The 22,168-nt window shown below is 50.9% G+C and overlaps 11 protein-coding genes across 11 annotated transcripts; 3 read left to right on the plus strand and 8 right to left on the minus strand.

Annotated features, from left to right (window-relative positions):
- Nucleotides 1-239: 239 nt before the first annotated feature.
- sitA (TOR signaling pathway phosphatase SitA) lies at nucleotides 240-1,696 on the minus strand (the record flags this gene model as incomplete). Its single annotated transcript, XM_056953401.1, has 4 exons — nucleotides 240-529; nucleotides 583-914; nucleotides 972-1,260; nucleotides 1,441-1,696. Coding segments are annotated over 4 exons (1,167 nt in total), but the record flags the coding sequence as incomplete, so codon positions are not given.
- Nucleotides 1,697-2,215: 519 nt separating this feature from the next.
- Nucleotides 2,216-3,877, minus strand: N7506_004107 (putative alpha/beta hydrolase; the record flags this gene model as incomplete). The annotated part of the gene is made up of 1 exon (XM_056953402.1): nucleotides 2,216-3,877. The coding sequence occupies one exon, from the start codon at nucleotides 3,875-3,877 to the stop codon at nucleotides 2,216-2,218; it is 1,662 nt and encodes a 553-aa protein (XP_056812291.1).
- A 299-nt stretch (nucleotides 3,878-4,176) lies between these two features.
- N7506_004108 (lactonase family protein) lies at nucleotides 4,177-5,383 on the minus strand (the record flags this gene model as incomplete). The annotated part of the gene is made up of 2 exons (XM_056953403.1): nucleotides 4,177-5,069; nucleotides 5,131-5,383. The coding sequence occupies 2 exons, from the start codon at nucleotides 5,381-5,383 to the stop codon at nucleotides 4,177-4,179; spliced, it is 1,146 nt and encodes a 381-aa protein (XP_056812292.1).
- An 893-nt stretch (nucleotides 5,384-6,276) lies between these two features.
- On the plus strand, nucleotides 6,277-6,890 carry N7506_004109 (carboxymuconolactone decarboxylase family protein; the record flags this gene model as incomplete). The annotated part of the gene is made up of 2 exons (XM_056953404.1): nucleotides 6,277-6,501; nucleotides 6,573-6,890. 2 exons carry the CDS (start codon nucleotides 6,277-6,279, stop codon nucleotides 6,888-6,890), a joined length of 543 nt encoding a protein of 180 aa, XP_056812293.1.
- A 242-nt stretch (nucleotides 6,891-7,132) lies between these two features.
- egl2 (putative endoglucanase) lies at nucleotides 7,133-7,864 on the minus strand (the record flags this gene model as incomplete). The annotated part of the gene is made up of 1 exon (XM_056953405.1): nucleotides 7,133-7,864. One exon carries the CDS (start codon nucleotides 7,862-7,864, stop codon nucleotides 7,133-7,135), a length of 732 nt encoding a protein of 243 aa, XP_056812294.1.
- Nucleotides 7,865-10,218: 2,354 nt separating this feature from the next.
- cbhB (putative 1,4-beta-D-glucan-cellobiohydrolyase) lies at nucleotides 10,219-11,835 on the minus strand (the record flags this gene model as incomplete). The annotated part of the gene is made up of 1 exon (XM_056953406.1): nucleotides 10,219-11,835. One exon carries the CDS (start codon nucleotides 11,833-11,835, stop codon nucleotides 10,219-10,221), a length of 1,617 nt encoding a protein of 538 aa, XP_056812295.1.
- A 1,020-nt stretch (nucleotides 11,836-12,855) lies between these two features.
- N7506_004112 (formyltetrahydrofolate deformylase) lies at nucleotides 12,856-13,716 on the plus strand (the record flags this gene model as incomplete). The annotated part of the gene is made up of 1 exon (XM_056953407.1): nucleotides 12,856-13,716. One exon carries the CDS (start codon nucleotides 12,856-12,858, stop codon nucleotides 13,714-13,716), a length of 861 nt encoding a protein of 286 aa, XP_056812296.1.
- Nucleotides 13,717-14,148: 432 nt separating this feature from the next.
- Nucleotides 14,149-14,736, plus strand: N7506_004113 (NUDIX hydrolase; the record flags this gene model as incomplete). The annotated part of the gene is made up of 1 exon (XM_056953408.1): nucleotides 14,149-14,736. One exon carries the CDS (start codon nucleotides 14,149-14,151, stop codon nucleotides 14,734-14,736), a length of 588 nt encoding a protein of 195 aa, XP_056812297.1.
- Nucleotides 14,737-15,030: 294 nt separating this feature from the next.
- On the minus strand, nucleotides 15,031-16,450 carry N7506_004114 (class I SAM-dependent methyltransferase; the record flags this gene model as incomplete). The annotated part of the gene is made up of 5 exons (XM_056953409.1): nucleotides 15,031-15,100; nucleotides 15,150-15,578; nucleotides 15,627-15,839; nucleotides 15,896-15,998; nucleotides 16,372-16,450. 5 exons carry the CDS (start codon nucleotides 16,448-16,450, stop codon nucleotides 15,031-15,033), a joined length of 894 nt encoding a protein of 297 aa, XP_056812298.1.
- Nucleotides 16,451-18,628: 2,178 nt separating this feature from the next.
- Nucleotides 18,629-20,616, minus strand: N7506_004115 (nucleobase cation symporter-1 family protein; the record flags this gene model as incomplete). The annotated part of the gene is made up of 6 exons (XM_056953410.1): nucleotides 18,629-19,072; nucleotides 19,126-19,850; nucleotides 19,914-19,926; nucleotides 19,982-20,218; nucleotides 20,305-20,375; nucleotides 20,511-20,616. The coding sequence occupies 6 exons, from the start codon at nucleotides 20,614-20,616 to the stop codon at nucleotides 18,629-18,631; spliced, it is 1,596 nt and encodes a 531-aa protein (XP_056812299.1).
- A 657-nt stretch (nucleotides 20,617-21,273) lies between these two features.
- On the minus strand, nucleotides 21,274-22,113 carry N7506_004116 (copper homeostasis protein CutC; the record flags this gene model as incomplete). Its single annotated transcript, XM_056953411.1, has 2 exons — nucleotides 21,274-21,955; nucleotides 22,010-22,113. 2 exons carry the CDS (start codon nucleotides 22,111-22,113, stop codon nucleotides 21,274-21,276), a joined length of 786 nt encoding a protein of 261 aa, XP_056812300.1.
- Nucleotides 22,114-22,168: the final 55 nt, after the last annotated feature.

Below are 22,168 nucleotides of genomic sequence, written 5' to 3' on the forward strand. Positions count from 1 at the left end.
CTGTTCTCCCATATGTAGGCTCATCCGGGCTGAATTTCATGTGGCGCTCCGTATATGTCTAGAGGACTTTACTCCATTCGAGTACACAATCACACGACTCGAGGCCTGTGGTGAATTCCCGTGTCAATATACGAGGCGTATGCATCATTAATTCTGGTCTAAATCATTATAAAATGTTCATCCTGCCACCCCAAAAACCCAACCGAACGCCAGCGCCGGTGCAAAACTCGTCACACATCTTACAAGAAGTACTCGCTCCGGCCCGGTCGCGAGGTTGGAACGTGCCGCTGGTCGTCACTAACTGCACTAAACAGCTTGAAGGTAGGGTTGAGGTCTTCGCCGATCTCACACACCGACGCCAGGTTACCGCAGCGGTAACAGTAGTTGGGCGCACTCCAGACCGTCACCACATTTTGGTTGTTGAAGTGATATTTGTATCCTTCGTTAACCAGTTGATGTGCACGAGCAATCAAGGAAAGGTCGTTGACATGGCAGAACTCATCGGCTACTCGGTCTCCGAAAAGCCATCCTAGGGAACAACGTCAGCACGATGAAGGGCAAACTGTATTTGGTGTATCTTACCTGCTCCTCGGGGACTGACTGCCCATGTCTCGACATCATCGGGGTCAGACCAGACCAGATCACAGAAGGCGCCCTCGTGGGGGATCTCCTGTGCACGGGCTACCACGCGGACTTGATCCAGTGTGCGGATCTCGGGGCTCAGACCACCGTGGACACAGAGCACCTTTCCGTCGATGATAGCCCCCAGTGTCATGAAGTCAAACACCTGACAGCATGCCTTCCACACTGAAGCGCTGCCGTATTTTTGGAAACATTCCTCGTAGAATCCGTAAACTTGGGTAATTTGTCGTGACTCGTGGTTGCCACGGACCAATGTAACTCGGTCGGGGTATCTACGCGGCATGAAATTAGCAATGCACATCCCACAAATCCCGGTGACCAGGACTCACTTTGCCTTGAGACAGAGCAACAAAGTTAATGTCTCCAAACTGAAGTATCCACGATCCACGTAATCGCCGAGGAACACAAAGTTGCGGTTGATCTGAAGGTCCGCAGAGGTACCACTCGCCGAACGACTCCTTGTGCCTGACTCTGCATCCTCATCTTCATCATTTGGGTTCGTATTCGGGCCACCGAGCTTCTTGCGAATTTTGGGGTCTGAAATGCTGGAAGGGGGTTCGATATCGGCGGATGTGATAACAGAGGGAGAGGTTTTGGGAGAGTCGAGCTCGGTGCCATCTGGCATGCCCCCGAGACACGGAAAAGCTCCAGAAGATCGTAGAATTGGCCGTGAATATCACCACAGACCGTGACGGGTGTGGAAACGGGTTGAATATTCGACTCTGTCGGAGATGGTCAGCGTGAGTAAAACAAACTAGGCTCAATGATTCCGGTGTAACCCAGGTTCCGATTGCTCACCTTCCATCATATATTCCTTTACAATCTCACAAAGCTGTTTCATGTGTGGCTCCGAAAGATACTTGCAATCTTTGGCGGCCTCCAGCCATTCGTCGGGGCCCGCATTGCGCTTGAGTTTGGCAGGACCCGGCTGAGGGATCTTGCTCTCAGGCATATTTAGAATGAGAGCGTGCAGGAAGGATGAAGGAAATGAGAATGAAGTTGTGGAAGAAGAGTGCAGTGTGTTTCCCCGCAAGTGGGACTTCGCCTTTGGTCTTTCTGGGCCGCCGAAGTTATTCAGCTTTCAGCTGTCCTCGACCCTTGGGACTTGAGTCTCCGAAGCAACTGATGTTGTTCATGAGCAATCGAGCCTTGGATTATTTGCACGCTGGACACGAACTGACCACTCACATATCATTCTAGCCAGAATCATGCGCTGAGTGCCCATCATACGTCCACATGACATCCTCACGATCTCATCTCACGATTCCAAAACCATACCCATATCGCGATTACGTTCATTTGGGAGCCTACAATCTTGCCATGATATGCCATGGTAGTTCTATCTGCTTACACCAGACTCTGGGTCCCTTTTTATCCGTCCACCGGCGTCAAAACACAGGATATCGCCACTACGTCCGAAAACAAACCCTCGGTCAAGTTGATTCATGACATCTGACCGAAGCGACAAACGGGGAGGATGAATATGGAGAGAGAAAAGCAACAGATTCATCAGTCATTTCTCTATGTAATCATGGGGATATCAAACATCTATACATCAGTCGTAGAAATGCAATCAACCATCAATCTTGCCCAGGAACTCGGTAACAACATCGGCAAATGCCACTGGCTGCTCCACCATGGGGAGGTGGCCGGCGCGGTCAATGATCTTGAGCTCGGCGCCGCCACGCAGATCAGCAGCCATCTTCTGCATAGTCTGTGGTAGGACACCGTCATTGGCACCTGCCACAAAGAGTCCCGGAACGGTGGCGTTGGCCATACGCTCGCGGATATCGTAGGCACAGAGCGCCTGCACGCTGTGGGCGAAACCCTTCAAGCTGTTGGTACGCACTGCCTCTTTGACGGGCGCAAGAACCTCGGGCTGGGTCTCGTACGACTCCGGCACGAACCAGCGGCGGGTGGTGACCTCAGCCAGCTCCTCTCCAACAATGGGCTCGTTGGTTTGAGAGTCAGTAGAGCCTTCCTTTTCACAGATGGCGACACGGTCGCCCCATGCTTTACGGTTGGATTCCGGTGCAGAAGAGTTTGTATCACATGCGATGAAAGCTCCAACGCGCTCGGGGTGGAGGAGGGAAGTGTTCAGAACAGTGACACCACCCAGGCTGACTCCGATGAGACGGGCGGCCTTGGGTGGCACACGCAGAGCCTGGAGGAGAGTTGCAAGGTCAGAGGCCAGCACATCGATGTTGACCGGCTGCTCGCCACTCGCGGAGCGTCGACCACGAGTCAAGTAGCGCACGACACGGTAGCGCTGGTTCTGCTTGTGGGCGAAGAATGCATCGACGAACCGATCCCAGATATGCCAGTCAACCAAAATGGAGTTGCTGAGCACAACAACTGGCGCGTACGGGTCGGTACTACCCTCCAATCTGTAGGGAATTTCAACGCCGTCGGAAGTAGTCACGAAGGACTCGACAGCCGGGCGAGAAGTAGAAGGGAAAGTGCGAGTGCGGCCGTCGTTGGAGCTCCAGGGTCCAGCCACATCTGGTGCGGCGAGGGAGGTGAGCTCACGAGGAGCGGGGCCGAAGGTGTAGTACCACTCATAGACGCGGCGGTTCTTTGAAGTCACGACTTCGCTCATGAGACGGGCTCCCCAGGGAGTGTTCATGGCGGCCTTGTGGGCCTCGCCTCCGAGGCCATTGACAGGGGCATACTCGTACAAAGTCAGGGACTCCTGCGGGGCAGCGGAATCAATTGCCGCCGTGACGAAACGGCGACTACGGCGCCATCCAGGCACACGGGAAAGCATCTCAAAGTGTTCCTCGCGATACCATTTATCCAAGTCGGCCTGCTTGGCGGGGTCGGGGTGGGTGGCAACTCTAACGGCGATGAGGACGCTACCCTGGGTCTCGGCATCTGTGTCGGCTTGGTGTTCCAAGGGGCGGAAGTCGGGGCTGCTGCGCTCATCGATCAAGTCGTACAGCAGGCGCCCCACGTCGATCTGTGCCATCGTTTTCTTCTCCCGCTCGGTCTTGATCAAATCGGTCCGCAGGTCAAGGTAGGTCTTGCGGGTCAATTCGTCCATGTCGGTGATATCGTACAGGGCCACATATTCGGGCTTCTCGCCATCGGTCGCACGGAATCGGAAGCCATTGGTGATGAATGGCAGACGCAAACGCAGCGGACCATGTTCAGTGTTGTACCAGTCGTGGAATTGGGTGTCCGGCAGCGAGCCCTTAGGCTGCATGGTGACGTAGAGGAGGCCAGGGGTAGGCATAATGAATTTGAGGATCAACTGACGAGACTCGAGAGAATACGTAGTCGACGAGACTGAGGAATCAGAAACGTACTATATGTCATGATGAGTCCCGGCATTGCGGCGGGTGAAAGCAAAGCGCAGCCGAACTCGACTGCCGATGTTCCCCAGTTTTTGCCGTCGCATTGGGCAGTTCCGACTTATCGCCCTTTCACTTTGGCGGGGTTGTCTGATGTGCTAGTGCGCAGTGTATAGTCTTTTTATTTTCTTTCTTTCCTATGTGCATGAAATTCTATTGGTTTTGCATACTACTTTACTCATTAATCATACCAAATGGCGTTCATACCGAATCCTTGCTCTGGAATGTCCACACGCGCCACGCGTGCCAGCTTCTCGTCGCGCCAGCGGTACATCTCAACGAATCCAAGCTGGTCATCGCACAGGGCGACCCACTCGTCGGTGAAATCACAGGGGCTCACAGCGTTGGAGTGACCACCGCTGGTAGATGTGGGGTTGATAAAGAGCTGGCGCTCGATCTCTCCGTTCGGGCCGAGCTTGAAGGCGGTAATGTAGCCAGTGACATCGAAGTGGTTCGAACGGGTGGTCGCGAACAGATACTCGCCGCTCTGGGTGCAGAAGGTGACATCGCCGCGGTACTTGTTGCGGGGTGGAAGGCCTAGAGATTGAGCAGTTAGCATTGACTGGGGTCGCATATATAGGACAGTGCCATTGAACTCACCAGAGGGCAGCAGTGGGTAGGTGATGTGTGTGAATACGGGCTTGTGAGTGCGCTCATCAATGACGTAGACTCCCAGGCGGTTGCCTGCCTCCATCAGTACGTACAAGTACTTGCCGCTGGGGTGCATTTCAACCCAACGAGGGTGGTCGCCAGCATCGGGGGCCTCGAGACAGTCGACCAGGGTCAATTCGCCTGTCTTGGGGTCCTTGAGGTGCGTCCAAATCTTGTTGGCTGTGAGATCGGCGGAGTACAGATAGGTTTCGGTAGGGTCGAACACCATGCCGTGAATACCAGTGTTTTCGACATATTCATAGTTCTGAATATTGCTGTCTAAAGCTCCGTCGGGCTTCACGGAGAACACGTTACCGTAGCCAGCGTATTTATAGAAAGGGTTGCCGTAAACATTGTATGGGGGCTTTTGAGCGGCCAGCACAAAGATAGCACGGGTGTTGGTCTCGCTGCTAGGAGCCAATTCTATTCTCCAGTCAGCACCAATTGATCCCAATTGTTACATGTTTCCAGATGTCTAACTCACCGTGACCGGCGACTGGGTGTGACACTTGGTGTACAATGTCAGTGGGGCTGTTCACGGCGAAGCTGTTCCACTTCTTCATGGCAGCGCCATAAATGGCCTTCTTATCGTGGGAGAAGGTCATCCATGAGATTGGCTCCGCCTCAGGAATGTCGGTCTTCTTCAACAAGTCGAGGGTGAGAGCCTCATCGTCGAACTGGACGGTATAGATGCGACCGGGCGCAGTCCAGGTACCGACCATCAAATGGTGCTTCATGTTGGCGATTGAGGTTTGTGAAAAGGATCGAGATTGGGGTATAATGGCCGATGCCCGTGAGAAAGCAGAACGGATCATATGTAACAGAAGGTCGATTCTACCCAAAAATTATTGCGGGGAGACAATCGGCATCGGGGGGGCGGCACCGGCAGTGTACTTTTCTCCCGCTCCCGACCCTTTTGCCCCGTCAGGGACCGGGACAACGTTAGAGCTTCAGCCATGACACAAAATCAGGTGGATGAATCTCATAATTCTTTGGCAATAGTTTTGTCGAAAAGGACTTCAAGATCATTCAGTAGAGATCAGTTTGTGCTCTTCGATATACATCGGCGCAGGTAATGCGACCAATTTGAAACCTAGGAATAGACAGCAAAGCTTCAGGTATCTAGCTATATCCATGGATGGTGGGGTCGAATCCATGTAGCCTTACCAACGTCCATGCATGGAGATTCTGTTACACATAATATCTTTGGGCATCATGGTTGGCGTTCTATTTTGTAGTACAACTACACGTAACACCCGCTCCAGGCAGAATATACAAAGAAGCATATACCGGGACAAACCTTGAAACAACCCTAGAACTTTTGATATAGGTCTAGGTGATTCCAAGGTAATGCAATGTTGTAATCAAATTTCGCAATTTGATCACCAGTATCTCAGCATCTCCAACTCGATATGAAATAGTTCGAACTGCAGTAGAGCTCAGTTGCCGGAGAAACCCTTCCCCCCGGGTAAGTCATTTCCCGTCAACACCGGGCTCGGTTGCGATCAAGCCGAAACGTGGGGTATTCTTGTGTCGCTATTCCGTGCATCGCAGGATGTACTTGTGTAGAATACCTCTGAGACCAGCATCAATCTTACCAGCCCAATCAATTGCAATCCAAACACGCGCCATGCGTCTGCCATACGCCCCTTCTACTCCGCCCGCTGATGCGCCGGCCGACACCGCCGACATTTATGCCCGCATTGCCGCGCGCAGGAATCCTCGTCCCTTGATTCCCCTCGACCTCTCCCTTCTCCACAGCCCACCCGTCGCCGATGGCTGGAACAGTTTCATTGGCGCCATTCGATCGCGTACGCTCGTGGACTCCGGTGTGATGGAGCTGGCCGTTTGCCGTGTCGCCGTGCTCAACAATGCCATCTATGAATGGAACGCCCATGCGCCCTTGGCATTGAAGGGGGAATTAAGCCGGAGCAACTGCAGGCTGCTCGTACACTACCTTCTACCGCTGAGGGGGATGTTGCGGAGCTCGAGAAGAGCGCGCTGACCCCGCAACAGCGCGCCGTTCTGCGCTACACCGACCAGATGACTCGTACCATCACCGTTCAAGATGCCGTTTTTGCTGAGCTGAAGACGGTTGGGTATGATGATCGGGAGATCGTGGAGCTCACAACTGGTATCGCGGGATACAACTGTGTGAGCCGGTTCTTGGTTGCGCTGGACGTCGGCGAGAACAACGATCGTGAAATGAAGAGTGTTGAGGAGCTTGTTGCTGCTTTGCAGTAAGAACAAAATATACTTTGGAAATTCAACAAAAGCCAGGGAAATTGTCTGACCTGGCGGAAGAATATCACGCGAGGCGAACCATTTATGGACCTGGGCTACGCCTACGTAAATGATATACTGGGTCGACCTTGAATAATGAGTCATGACAATCTCAAAGACTGCGTTGATAGCTATCATATATCCACCTCAAACTATTGAGATCCATTTCACCCTGCTGGCACTCATCATCATTGCCGAGCACCCTAAAGACACTGTGAATAGAAGTCATTTTGCTTCTGGCAGGTATATGGACTGGCACACGTTGTAGCACCCGACCAGCTAGACCCGCCACACTGTGCGTAATGAGCAGCTCCTGTGGCAGTCGCTCCTGTGGTGGTAGTCTTGGTCGTTGCAGTGCTGGTAGTGGCAGTGGCGGTAGCCTTGGAAGTGGTGACTGCAGTTGTTGTCGTGGAGTCACCAGACCCTGGGAAGTAGTTCTGGAGAAGGCTCATGTAGTATGTATAGCCTGTCCCCGATGGGGGCTCAAAGCTGTACATGTAGTCTCCCCACCATGGCCCGGCAGACCACCAGGCCGCACCTAGCCAGACATCGCTGTTGGTCTGCAGATAATCAAGCATTCCAGCCACAGCGGTTTTGCAGACAGAATTGGCTCCTCCAGCAAACTCACCCAGGAACGCCCGCTTTCCGTTGTCCTTGAGCCATTGTGTAGCAGCGACCACACGCTCTTGGCCGATGGTTGAGCTGACACAAGTTTCTGAAGTACCAGATCCATCAGAGTCAAGGTACTGATGCAGCTCGTAGATGATCAGGTCTTGTGGGTCTGTCAATGCCTTCATGTTGTCATTCACGGTCGTCCATGTCCATGCTCCACTCCATGAGTTTCCTTCCACGAAAATATACTGGGATGTCGCCCCCGTTGCTCTGATGGCGTTGATGGCTGCCTGGTTGAGGTTCAGAACAAGTGTTTGATCCATGGTATGATACTCGTTGTCTATATAGTCAGCGGACTGTCATTGCAACCTCCAAAAGTTCAACATGCTTACTTGTATCGAATATGACCTTTTCATTGGATGCGAACTCCTTGGCCACAGTTGTCCAAAATGCCGCAAAGTCACTAGTGGACGTAATGACATTACCGTAGCTGAATCGAGTCAGCCAACTGCGTCTACGTTTTATGAGGCACATTTGCAACTCACTATCGCCCAAAATTGTGAGGATCAAGAACAGCATACGCACCGCTGGAGGTGATGGAGTTGACTGTCTATATCAGTAGTTCTTGTTAGTATGACACGCACTTGTGTGAAGTTCTGTGTAGGGTCAAACGACGTACGCTTTTCAAGGAAGCCAGATAAGTCGCATCTGCACTCGAGGTCATGGTGCCAGGAATCAAGCGCTCCATTGAGAAAGGAATACGGAATATGTTCATTCCAGCGCTGCGCAGAGTCTGCATCGCTGAAGCCGATGGCCAGATGTAATCTGTATTCAAAAGTCCAGGGATGTTTCCACTTCCAAACTCTGCGCCGGCCTCATTGGTGCCAAACCCTATTCAACCGCCATTAGAATTAGACACTGAATGACACTTGGAACACGCACAGAGAAAGGAAGATGCCCGCTTAGATAGCGATTGCCCTGGTGCCGCAAAGGCCAGGCCGGCGGCACCGGTGAGGGCAAGCAGGTAGGTGTATCGCATCGTGAATAGATCTAGAGGACGGTGGATACCTGTGATTGAAGAGACAGATCATCAGACATGAAGAGTTGCAAAAAGGTATAAATACTGACTTCTGATCACATCGATGGGAAGGAGCTCTGCTCCTGATCACACTTGGGCAACGGCTGGTTAACCCGCATACTCCTCAATTGAATTCAAAACTTTGATTGGGGAAATTGATCATCCTGCATGATTCCCAAGTGTATGCTGGATCTCAATTCGGTCGTTTCGGACCGGCATCCGCGTGGATGTTTCCCGCTTGAATGTGAGTTGAATGCCCGATGAAGTATACCAATATGTGAAAACGATGGGCTGATATCTCCATTGGACACGGCGGGGACACGGCGCCATGATGGGAGTGGCTCTTCTGCCGAAGTGAAAAGTCCCCGAAAGAGAGCACGGTTTTTGGAAGTCTTGGTGTGCATATAAGATTCCACATTTGGAAGATGAAACATCACAACAACTCAATTGGCTGATCAGATATTTTCAATTTCGAGAACCAAACAGGAAAGACTACTTGTCTGCAAGGGAATTCTGTCCTCCCCGATAAAGGCGCAGTACATTACTGTGGCTTTCGGCTATTCGAAATTTGGGGCATCGCTTCAAGGGCATCCCTGACAAATGGGACCGCCCAGATCTTTAATCAAAAATCGCACCCCGTGTACCCGTGGCTTTCACCAGTGGAATGAAACAGACTATAACAAGGGCTATAAGACTCTAGAGAGAGAGTGGTTCGCGTAGTAGCATGATGGCCCTTACGGAGTTCCAATAACATCCTGTAGATGCTCTATTTCAACCATGTCCATCGATTCAAAGTACAGCCGAGCTTGCTCGAGATTAACCCATTAACTGTGTAACATGCGCACGATGTGTCCTGGTAGGTAATTTCCTTCGGGCCAGTAGAAAACACTGTCTTCTAATTGTGACAAGACTCCGTGTACGTCATTCTGCATACCATAATTGGTAGGAGAAAGCAAGCGCGTAAGGTACACATGACAAGTTATGTGGCTTGACTAGTCGGAGATTTCTCCGCATGTCAATCAAAATCAGCTGGGTTTCTTCAGCGTGGAAGAAGTAGCGCCCAGGTAAAATGCGCTAGTCCCGGAAACCCATTATGCCGTGCAGGAGCCGTTGGGTTGCATGGCCTAACGTTAGCGCTGACCCCGGCTGCAGGGGTTCCAAGGTCGTGGAGAGACGTACATTGGAGCTCGGGAAAGATCCCCTTTTTCATAGACCCCTGTTCCTTGTACAGCCAGAAGTTACCTTATTTCATGGCAAAGTGGGTTTACAAAGAGGACATCTACAAGTCTAGACGCCGCGTACAGGTAGTCAAGGCAGACTCGCAATGTGATAATCGATCTAATCATCAAGAACCTGATGCTTTGCGTGGATGGCGGCAGTTACCAGTGATAATTCAAAGCCGAGGATGAGCAGATACAGATTGAAGAGTGATTAAACGGAACAAATTGTTTCCATTTCGAGAATATCAAGGCAAATAAACTATTCCACGAAAGTACCATGGCAAATTTCTCCTATCATGTTGTCCTTGCTTCCCCCTGTCTCTCTCCACTTCGTGTACCGAGAATAATCGTGCCACCGGTCGAGTTTCTGACCGATCGCTTACAGACACTGGGAGTAGAAGTCATTTTGCTTCTGGCATGTGTATGGGCTGACACAAGTGGTAGGACCGGTCCAGCTAGATCCACCGCATTGTGCGAAGTGGGCCGCGCCTGTGGTTGAGCCAGAGGTAGCGGTGGTGGTAGTAGTGGCCTTGGTGGTGGTGGCGGTAGTGGCAGTAGTGGCCTTGGTGGTGGTAGTGGTGCCAGAGCCAGAGCCAGAGTTACCCGAGTTGAAGGTAGATCCGAGCGGACCGACCTTGATGTTCGAGTAGATGACATAGGCATCGGCGTGGTTAGCCTCTACATCCTTTGGATCGCCAGAGGAGATGTCACAGCTACCGCGGGCAGCACCAGGGGTGGTGGAGCTAGCTGTTGTGGGATAAGTGCCGTCGAGCCAGAGCATGTTGGCAGCGTGGTCGTCCCAAAGACTCATCACAAGAACCATGCCCTCAGCAAGACCAGCGCCCATGCCTGCCATGCCTCCATGTTGACTGAAAACGTCGGTGTCTTTGAAAGCGGTCTTCTGAGCAGAGCAGAAGGAGTCGGTGATAGAGTTGCCACTGACAGCGCTGATGGTAGAGACCGACTGCGGAATGGTCTTGCCATTCTGTACGTAGAAGCGCTTGATTTCAGACAGAGTTCCGGTGGAGGTACCGTCATCAGTAATGAATTGGGTAACAACAGTGAAGGGAGACGTGGTATCGACGATCTTGCTCGGGCCATAGAAGGACTGGTTACCCATGCGGTACGGGTTGAAATCACAGCCGTCAGGATCACAAGTACCGGAATAGCGATCGGTGCTGTAAGTTCCGCCACAGGCGTCACCCGTGCAGAGAACTTGGGTCGGGGTATCACAGGGATGCGGAGTCACCGCATTGGAGATCGAGTTAGCCTCCCAGATATCCATCTCCGCACAGCAAGAGCCGTGGTTTCCAGTTCCGGCGTTGACATCGTTGTCGGATGGCGTCCATCCTTCGACGTTAGCCTGGCCGTTGATGAACTTCAGATCGCGTGGGCATTGCGAGTCACAGTATCCAGTTCCATACTTGGCACCGGCTTTGTTGGCGGGATATCTGCCGGTGCCTCCGTCCTCGTCCATGGAGACAAAGTATAGAGCACCGTTCAGACCACACGGAAGCTTCGACACATCAACGTCGAAAGTAAACTCTTGGTTGAGCAACTGGAACATCTCGTATTTGCTGTCATCCTGCATGAGGTAGAGACGGGAGCCAATGTTCTTCTGGTATGCCGTAGTGATGAAGTTCAAGCGCAACGAACTGCCGCTAGCTGTAACACCGTAGGTGCCAGGATAGTCAGCACCTTCAAGGGCGCAGTTGGCGGCACAAGTTGCGTCGTTCGGGCAGAGAGTTGCATCCCAAGTGTTGCCGGTGTAGCAGTTGGTGGTGCCACTGGTGGAGTGGACCCATCGCCAGTTTGCGTCGATAACGACTTTGCCGGATTGCGAGGTGCAGCTGCCACTGCTGGTACACTTTTGCCAAGTCAAGGACGGATGAACCTCAGCAGTGTTCGTGCCAACCTGCTGGGCGGTGCTCGCCCCAAGAAGGGCAGCGAAGAGTAGAGCACTCTTGTAGATGTTGAACGAAGCAATCGAAGCCATTGTACCCAGTGTTGCTGTCTGCTTGATTGGGGTATGAGCTGTCTGGAAGATTGGTGAAGATCTTAGTACAAGGCCGAGGGACAGGCCTTCTTATATCACACCAGACTTCGAGCCAGAGCAAAACAAGAACGCATCCAGATCGATGTCACGGCGCCACGGTCCGTATGACCGTAGAGCCTGAGACTTTCTGATTTCCTAATGGAGGTCGACAAGCCAGCACTCCGGGGACACGGAGGATGCGCTCGAGTTCCGCAACGGGGCGACAAAATGGATAAATTCAATTCAGCAAGAATAGTACCGATATGGGCTGGGGTACTGTGGCGTGGGGTAATTTGCTCGTCCGCCAGACCCAATCTGCGAGCGACATGCATCTCTGGAGTACTGGCGGCTAAAAGAACCATTCTTCAACTCATATAAACAAATTTTTGGCGACTTTCTGTCCAGTCATATTGCCAGAAGGCAACCATCAGGATATCCATATTAGGTCCAAATTCCAGAGCCGTGACGAGGTGGTCACTGCCCGGCTTCTGCAGGCAGGTGGAATCCCTGCACGTTCTCGGTAACTGGGCTACGCACTGGCGCGTGGTTGTGCAGGGGTTGCATTAGCGTAGCACAAATGAGTGAGTGGTCACATTGCGGGGGCAGTGGCCTAGTGCCGAGGCCAGGAGATTATTATCCACGCGCAATGACCCTGCTGGTTAGTCCGTAATTGCTTCTAGGGCATAGTACGACGCGTTAAGGACAATAATCATGCCATGGCGAAGAATGTCGATAAGGGGTATCTATGCAAATCACCCCGAGCGGAGGATTCAGAGACACAGAGTAATGCTTGCAGGACCAAGAAGAAGCGTAGGAAGTAAAGAAACAGAAGAAACCTTACGGAGTAGACCCAAAGGATAAACATGGGATCGGCGGATCGGCGGCTCACCGCCTTAGGCCGAAAGCGGCAAGTGGGACACACATTTCTTTCAAGCGAAGCAATTGAAGCCTTTGAGTATATACGGATTCAACACCGATACAATGGCCAGCTTCATCCTCACCCTGTCGGGCCCCGACCGCCCCGGTATTGTCCATGCCGTCACTGCCTTCCTCGTTCAGAATGACCTCAACATCATCGACTCGTCGCAATATGGTGATGCCACCTCCAAGCGCTTTTTCATGCGCACCCACTTTGCGCAAGCCAATGGAGATGTTGAGACTCCCGACCTCGAGAAGTTGCACGCCGCATTCAAGCCCACCGCCGAGAGCTTCGACCTCGACTTCGAGATCAACACTAGCGTGAAGAAGCCCCGCGTGTTGATCATGGTCTCCAAGATCGGCCACTGCCTTAACGACCTTCTGTTCCGCCAATCGACCGGCCAGCTCAGCATTGAGATCCCCTTGATTGTGTCCAACCACCCCGATTTCGCCACCCTTGCGGCTACCTACAACATCCCCTTCCACCACCTTCCCGTCACCGCAGCCACCAAGGCGGAGCAGGAGGCCCAGATTCTGGAGTTGGTCCGCGAACACAACATCGACCTGATCGTTCTGGCTCGTTATATGCAGGTTCTGTCGCCGACTCTGTGCTCCGCCATGTCCGGTCGCATCATCAACATCCACCACAGCTTCTTGCCCTCTTTCAAGGGCGCTAAGCCCTACCACCAGGCCTACGACCGTGGTGTTAAGATTATCGGTGCCACTGCCCACTTCGTCACCAGCGACCTTGATGAGGGCCCCATCATTGAGCAGAATGTCGTTCGTGTCAACCACGGTATGAGCCCCAAGGAGCTTACCCACGCTGGAAGCAACGTGGAGAGCAATGTGCTTGCTGCTGCCGTTAAGTACGTGACCGAGCGCCGTGTCATTCTGAACGGCCACAAGACCGTTGTTTTCAACTAAGGGCCAATGGTCTTGAGTGTGCAATTGTATTGCATGCCTTGGTTATGACATCATTCCTTTCAGCGACTCTTTTGTGATACCTTGGTGGTCAATATTCTAGACCATGAGACCGCTGGGAACAAAAGGAAGACAAAAAAGAAGATATCCGGTCACATATAGAGCCAACAATATATACTTTCATCTTGGTTTGTAAACTTGCGTGAAGAGGCCCTGTAACCTTGGAAGATCATACCTGGGCACTTTGAAAGTTGCGCCTGTGGGTAGATCTCGATAGTCTCGTATCCGGTATGAACCCTTCAATGCTGGAAAAGCCACAAAAGCACTAGGCAGACACGAGATGTCGAGCGGGTAAGTTTTGTGTGATCGCCCGGCGGGGAACGCGAAAACTGATCCTTTGTCAAACACACCGAGTACATGCGCCTGCCCAGCATCATGACTTATACTGTCGCCCCCCATCTTCAATATTTTGCCGTGCCTCTTGCGAGCTTCATAGCTGCCAGGCCGGAAATGGAAGGCTTTGGAGTCGGCGCGTACATCTTTTCCCGCGCCGATCATCCTCCCCGTATCCTTCTTCTGCAGCGAGCAGAATCGGACTCAATGCCAGGATGCTGGGAGGGGCCTGGAGGTGCATGCGAACCTGATAAAGACGAAACGTTACTTGACTCTTTGGTGCGCGAGACTTTCGAGGAAAGTGGACTGCATGTCTCTCGCGTTGTTGAGCTTGTCGCAGTCAACTGCTGGGAGCATCATCGCCGCACAGGAGGCAACATTCGACTTGTCAAATACTCCTTCATCGTTGACATTCATGAGAGCCTTCACCTTGATACAAATGAACCAGTGCCAGCGGCTCAGATCCCCGTTCAGCTGGAGGCCACGGAGCATCAACACTATGACTGGGCAACGGAGGACAATGTGCACATCTCCATCAAGTCTACCAGTGGTCCTTATAAGTTCCCATATCTTTCGATGGGGCACCAGGCACCAAATATTCTGAGGGCTTTTGAATTACTCAAGGATTGATGCAACAGGACGCAGCTCAGGAGCGCTGTATAGCTTGGGGCACATGGCAATGTTCAATATTTCTCATGCTGTGGGGATCGGTTGCTTCCTCCCAGGGCTTTTCAAATCCGCTACCAGATTGCGGTTTGCAGTTTGCTTCCAATGAACATACAACATTAATCAGCGGACCAAGCAAGTCATTAATATAAACATGAAGATGAAATCAGTGGTCATGAAACACAGGTCGTGATAGATTTTCATAAATGATGTGTATATACACCCTCAACGCGTTTGCACTTCAAATGACTCCCAAGGTTACTGCGAACTTGACTTGGATGATTTGGTTTCCTCCCCTGGGAACGGCTTCCGAGCCCACACTCTGCGTCTGTAAAGAGAATTAGTCTCTGAAAAGCCAATGGAGTCTATGAACTTACGCCGTGTGATAGCCATGGTAGTAAGGGTTCTTCAACTCGCGCCGAAGTTTTGCGCAATAAACGTGCACTTGGTCCTTTGTCCAAGGCTCAGGTTCACCAAATTTGGTCAGCAGCCACATACACCATCCTTCCATACCAGTCATCCAATGTTGGACATTAACGACACCAGCCTCCTTCAACTTTTGGTGCTTTGGCCACGGCCCCAGAGGCCATTTATAGGTATTCTCACGGACCTCCACAAACCCAGCCTTCTTGATACTATCAGACATGGTGTAAAGAATATCACAAGAGCGACCTGCTAGGTCACCGCATGCCTGCATCATCGGACCCCACTGCGACATGGCGGAGTCTGGGGGGAGGGAGCCATCATCACTTGTGACAAAGGGGCCAACCTCGAGCTGCTCAATCCAGCCACCGGGCGCCATGTTTCTATTGAGTCAGATAAGTCGGACAAGGAAATTGGATCAAGTCACCTACTTGTAGCATTGCTGATAGACACGATCCCATTCACTGGGGTCGAATGATCCTAGCATATTGCGCATGTGAATGAGATCGAACTTCTCACGCCAGGTCCACTCTTCAAGTACGTTGTCAACTTCAATGACACAATTTGGTGGCATCCATGTGACTGGTGGAGGGAACAGGTCCACTCCTCGTACAGTGGAATTCGGAAACATGTCGGCAACGTCGCTGGGCATTGTTAGAATGAAAGCCACAGGTCCAAGCAGATAATCCACGGGACTTACACGGCCCAGGTGCCCTGACCGGTGCCAATATCGAGAACCTGGAGAGCCCGGTCCCGATCAGCGCCAACTGGCGAGCGGAACAACGGGTTGGCCCGGTCGGACTCTAATATGAGATCTACGAGATGACTGAGGTTTGCGAGTATCAGTATGGTTTAGATCAGAGTTTCCAAAGTTGCATGCATACCCGGCTTCGTATGTTTCGAACTGCAATTCATCGGATGGAATACTACCAAATCAGCCACACGCAAAAGAGCGCCTGAGGGAAAAAGCGAACCAGTATTCTTTATTTGAAAGTGATTGATAGCTTCGTAGATGTATAAATTAGCTCGGAATAATTATTTCAGGTACTGACTGGGTCTTACCGTCTTCCGTTGTCTACCAACCCCCGATACAATGAAGAACCGATCGATGTAGTTTCCCTGTTCCCCCACGATCAGTCCGTGCTTGGGATGTTTTGAAAATGACGAGTCACTCACGACTGCCAATCGTCGGGGGTGAACCGCTGCCTCCAGGGGCGTACAGATCTGGGTCCACGGCGATAGGATCCGGCTCCATGGCGAAAACCCCTCAACCGTTAGTTTTTTTATTTTGTGGGGTTTCTTGATCAGTCAAAGTGACGCGAGGAAACATTGGGAGAGGACCGGTGGAGGGAAACGCGGGTATAAAGCTCTGCAGAAAGGGCTTAATGGGCTCAATGGGCTGCACGGGGGGAATGGGGCAACATTTTCTTCTCCTTTCCACCTTTTCCACTGTGAATGTATTTTCCGAATGCTGATTGGTTACGGTAATACGAGTCCTGCTCATCCGCACTTGGGTCTTTCAGACTCAGTTCCCCACACGGAAGAAGTGTCCCTTTCCCCCAAGACTGTTAATTGGCTGCTGCTGGGGTAACTGGTTTCCATTCGTAAATCTACCTTTCAATCTTTGGTTGGACAGCGGACGGTATGCTCCCGTGTAGTATCCACTTAGATCTACCATTCGTACGAGATCTCTCAAAAGGGCATACGCGTACTTGCTTGGGAGGTCAAAGTCCTCAAGGGGTGGTCACTTTGACCCCGTTGTTATGTAGCTCATCCTGTGTGGATATTCTTAAATTGAGCTTGGATCAGATTCTGGTCTTGACGTTCTAATTTATGCACTTGGATCTCTTGCGGATCACCTTGGCCGTTTGCCGCTAGTGGAGCAGCAGGAACCCTTATGACAGCATGCCCGATACGAACGTGACGGCTAGATGAGGCGGACTGCAGATTCTCTTGCAGCGGATCAGGATCCGAGCCCCGCTAAAAACAAAAGGACGACCACCAGTCTATTCCTCGATTGAAAATGCGTAATAAAAATGCCATTTTGATCACTGTTTATTTAGGAACATGGGGCCACGGGTTTCGTGCCAATTGTAGTCACACTTAGTGCAAGGCATGTTGCAAACCTTGGAAATATTTGATAGCCACCGGGATGGAGCTTTGGAATAGATCCACCGGGCCGAGGTCTTGTTTTGCATGGAAGATTCCCAAAGTACCAAGATCATTCAGATAAAACTTAGACCCTCCATTCAGATCGTCGATTCTAACACACCACTTCGAGTATCCGAGACGTAAATTTATCCGTGGATCAAATGTGCCAAATAAAAAAGGGTCGGAAGAGCTCTGGAGCCACAAAGACCTCAGGAGGACCGAAAGTGGAATGAATCCCTCGAGGTCTGATGGAGGGTTTCTCGTAATTATTTGCCCATACCTTCTTTCCAGTTTTTCAAGTCATGGACTGTTCCCGGGGCTTCAGATCAAAATGTTAGTCATCCCAAGGTCATCAACCTCGGAACTTTCGATGCATGATAGTCGAAAGATTGATACCGTGAGTGCGATCTGGGTATATATCGTTGTTTGGGCCGAGGTTGGTTTTGGAGAGAACTCCACATCGCAGGGTACTACCTTAACACTTCCTGATTTCTTTTGCAGAAAACCTGTGGGATGGAGTCTAAATGTTGACCTCAAAGTCCGGTTTGACAAAGAAAAACAGGAGGCACTCCAAGGTTCCGGACACATCGCAACGGGCGGTGATTGGGATGTAGCCAAGACCCGCCATTGAGCTATGACGGCAACGGAATTCTCACACTATCTTTCCCAAGCGTGTCAAGGCATGACTAGATGCAATTGGAAGGTATCTGAGCCTCGGGGGACAATCTGAAGTTTGCTCTAGTGACATTGAATATGCTAAATCGCAATTCGCAGCACATCGTCGGTTGCTCGGAAGAGTCGTGAGATGGGACCGTGGGACCTCGGGGACGACAAAAAATGTGAGAGTTGGAGTAAAAGTCAGGCGATAAGCAGAAAAGCGGCTGATTACTCGATAGAAATATAAAATCATGGTCTTAGAAGCTCCGATATCTTTCCCCGCGGGGAGATGACGCCACAAAGGCGGGGAGGCACTGGAGTGAGTTCCACATCGGCCGATCCCGACGGAGTTAAGGGAATTGCCTACAATCGAGGGGTAAATTTCCATTCACGATGCACTTCCTGCTTTGCTGTGGAGATTCAAGGTCGAGCCCTGGTGCATCTGAGAGAAGAAATTCCAAGGTTTGGGTTTGACACCAACCTTGGAAGTGGCTTAGAATAACCTTGGAAAATTTGAATGGATTATTCAGTTCAATCATGTTCATATTCATCATATAGTTCATGGCCAAGATTCAAGATGCTGAGATAGTGACATTCGTCTAAATAACTGTTGAGAAATTCATTCTCAGGCGTCTTCAATCTTCTTCTCTCCCGCGTCGGCCATATGATCCGGCTCATATGGTACCTCATTCCAGGTGTCACTCGTTCCAGCAATGGGAACCAACCAGGCCAACAACCAGTAAATTGCACCAGCGACAATGAAGCCTGAAAAGTAGTTGACCTGGTAAATGTACTTGGCTCCAACAGGAACATCGACACCGACGGCGCCCGCAAACCCGACTATGTTGATCAATATCCCACAGAGGTAGGCCGCATATCCATGCCAGGAAACTCCATATGTGCCATAGTACATACTGCCCTTCTCTGCGCTGTAAAGTGCATGTATATCCAGATAGCCTCTGCGCACTAGATAGTAGTCGCTAGCCATCACACCCGCGATAGAAGCCAGGAACACCGAGTATGCAGATAGGTAGAGAGTGAATTTGCTGGAAGATGCAACTAGTGTCCACTGTAAACTAGCATTAGTATACCTGGTGAGGATTCCGTTAAAATTCAACTCACCGGACACATGGCAAGACCGATTGCCGCACACAAGTAACCGCCACGTCGAATCGTACAGAATCGGGGGAGGAGGGCTGTGAGGTTGGTACCAGCCGACACTGAATTGGCGGCAATGTTCGTTCCTAGCTGTGCCAAAGCAAAGCCCGCTCCGATAACAAAGATACCAAAACGCTCAGCAGAGCTTGCATCCTTCAAAAACATGCCCAAGAGGGTTAGAGGATTCCACACAGCCTCACCAAAGATGACACTCGAGGAAGAGGAAACGATGATCCCGATAAACGAAGTAACCGCAAATCCGACAGGAATCGTGATCAATTGCGGCCAGAATGCATCTTCCGGCTTACGGGCATATCTAGCAAAGTCTGGATTGTTGATAACCAGTGCGGCGAAATTGGCAATGCAGTTCATGATGCTTTTCACAAACGCCCACGCTAAATCACTGCCTTGCGCTGTATTCGGCTGCGTTATGATTGGGCCCAGACCATGAGCCCGCGCGATTGCCCATCCAAAGAAGGCAATAGCACAAGCCGGAGAAAAGTACGCCTTGACTGTGAAGAGGTGGCGGATCTTGTAGATAGGGAACCAAAGGGCCGGCAAGGATAGAAGCCAAAACAGAAAGAAGCTGACAAATTGCTTCGTTGTGACCCCCGAGGAGACAGGGATTGTGTTTGGTAGATTGTTATAGCTTGGCCAGATAGCAGCAATCATCAATGTGACGCATTCGCCTAGTGACGACAATCAGGTTAGTAAAAGGATCGGGGCCACTGTTCTTCCAGGAAAAAAATTACCTCCGAGATAAGTCTATTGTGGGGGGAAATTAGCATTCGGTACAAATAAGAGCCAATAATATACGTACCTGGACTCCATACCAAATCACAGCCATTGCCGCACGGTTGATAATGGGCCAGAATGAGCCCCAAATTCCAAACGATGCACGGTTGGTAACCGCAAAAGGGATACGATAGATCGTTGCAATCCGACCTATGAGGTATACGAAGATTGCTGAAATGGTGTAGCCAATCCAAACACATAGCCACGCTTGCCACCAGGAAAGTCCATCGACAATCATGGAAGAGGAAATCATCCACGTGTTCTAATAGGTCAAGTCAGATAAGCCCGACTACTCGAGCTTGTGACCTTTCCAATTGTTGGCCTTGGGGACCTGGTGACTATACTCACGACATTCAACGAATCTGCAATCCAGAATGCAACAAAGTTGAGCCACCCCCATTGGCGACGCTCGGGGTCAACTGAAGACAGAATCAAACACCAGAGATTAGCCATTGGGCAATTGAATAAGGGTATGTCTCATAAGGGGTATGGTGGGGAGCAAGCAATGGAACAGAGGAACCTTGGAAGCGGAATGATTATCATTACAGACTTACCTGGTCGAAGGTCATCGTTCGTTAGCATTAGCTGAGCTGTCGTTAAACCAGGATCCTGTGGGACCTTGATCTTCTTGCCCAGCCATTTGAGCTGGTTGACAATCATGTTGGCAATAGCACGGGGCACTTTGTGCAAGGAAAAATAGTGTGACTTCACAAGGAGAACAGGGGTACAAGTAGGCACGAGGCTTTCAACAGCCCGATGTGAGGTTGATGAGAATGAACTTCCAAGGAGTCGGCTCTTTTATATTCAAATAAGCCTTTATCCACGCTAGAAAGTCTCTGTTGTAAGCACATAGAGTGTAGATCTCACACTCAACTTTGCCGACGGGCAATAGCCCATGTGAACCTTAACCCCGCATTTTGGTAGATCTGGGGATTTTCACGACGAAAATACCCCATCGAACCCTGCAGGTGGGCTTTGATTCACTCCGATAATCGCTGCAGAATAATTGATGTTAGGTAATTTCTTCCCTTAGAAGAAATTTGTTATTCTTGGGTACTTGAAGGTTGGCCTCTATAGTTCACAGAAAAGCTTGCGGTTGAATGATCCAACAATTCAAAATCCACCACGTAGAATATTTTCACTTTCCGCGGAGTTTTGTAAATACTCGTGGAAATGGATTTCTCCATTTTCCAGATTTGCCAATGGCGTGAGTTGAGTCAATTGAGCATCGTCATGGGTACAACAGATTCGAGAATTTGCTCACACTTCTCGAAGTTGAAGACCCGCAAACATTTCATTCAAGTATCGGTCGATTATTCATTCAAACACCGCTTGCGCAGACAGGTGATGTTTCATCCCCATCACCTCAGCTGTTGATATGCCTTCAACTCCAGTTGATAGAGCGGCTGAGTGAAAGACTGACGCAGAGGTACCCTTACGAAGCCGCGACATGTTTGATGCCCTGACACCACCCCCAACAATTATTTTTGGGATGATCTGGTCCACAGGCTGAGATCTTGCAACTTGATCATCTTTCCAGCTGACCAAAAAGGCCAGCTTATCCACACAATCAATTGCGCTGGTTCCAGATGGACCACCGTTGGTCAGTATTGATGCGAATCCACAGTCCATGATGTCTCTCAAGGCACCTTGCCATTCAGACTCAGAGATGAGATCAAATGCGCGATGGAATGTGCAGGGAAGGCCTCCCGCCAATTGAACAAGCTCCTTGTTCCGGGGTACGTCAACCCGGGGAGAAGGCGATTGATCCGTGCCCTGCCTGTATGGCATCAGAATTCCGAATACGAAGCCATCGGCTCCGCGCGATTTTAGATCGACGAGAGTTTCCTTCATTGTCTCAAAGTCTGAATCTTGATAGCAAAATGTGTCAGCGTGAGGCCGAATCATGACGTAAACCGGAATGGTCAATTTGGCCTTCAAATTCTCAAGAACAGCAGTGTCCGGAGAAAGGCCCCCGGAGTCATAGTCTTTGCATAGCCTAAATTGGGGTAAGCTGTTGATGGTGCGAGCTCAGATCTTGGGCCGTACTCACTCTATACGATCAGCCCCCGCGCTTGCAGCGAGTATCGCTGAATGCTCATCGAAACATGCGATCTCCAACAAAGGATGAGGGCCATTCAGAGGTTGGTCTCCCATAACTAATGTATGCGGGCTCGTCCAGGCAGAGATTGATTCCAGAAGCCACTGGAGA

This window comes from Penicillium brevicompactum, assembly GCF_028827555.1.
Source record: "Penicillium brevicompactum strain IBT 35665 chromosome Unknown utg000003l_segment0_segment0, whole genome shotgun sequence".
Lineage (NCBI taxonomy): Eukaryota > Fungi > Ascomycota > Eurotiomycetes > Eurotiales > Aspergillaceae > Penicillium > Penicillium brevicompactum.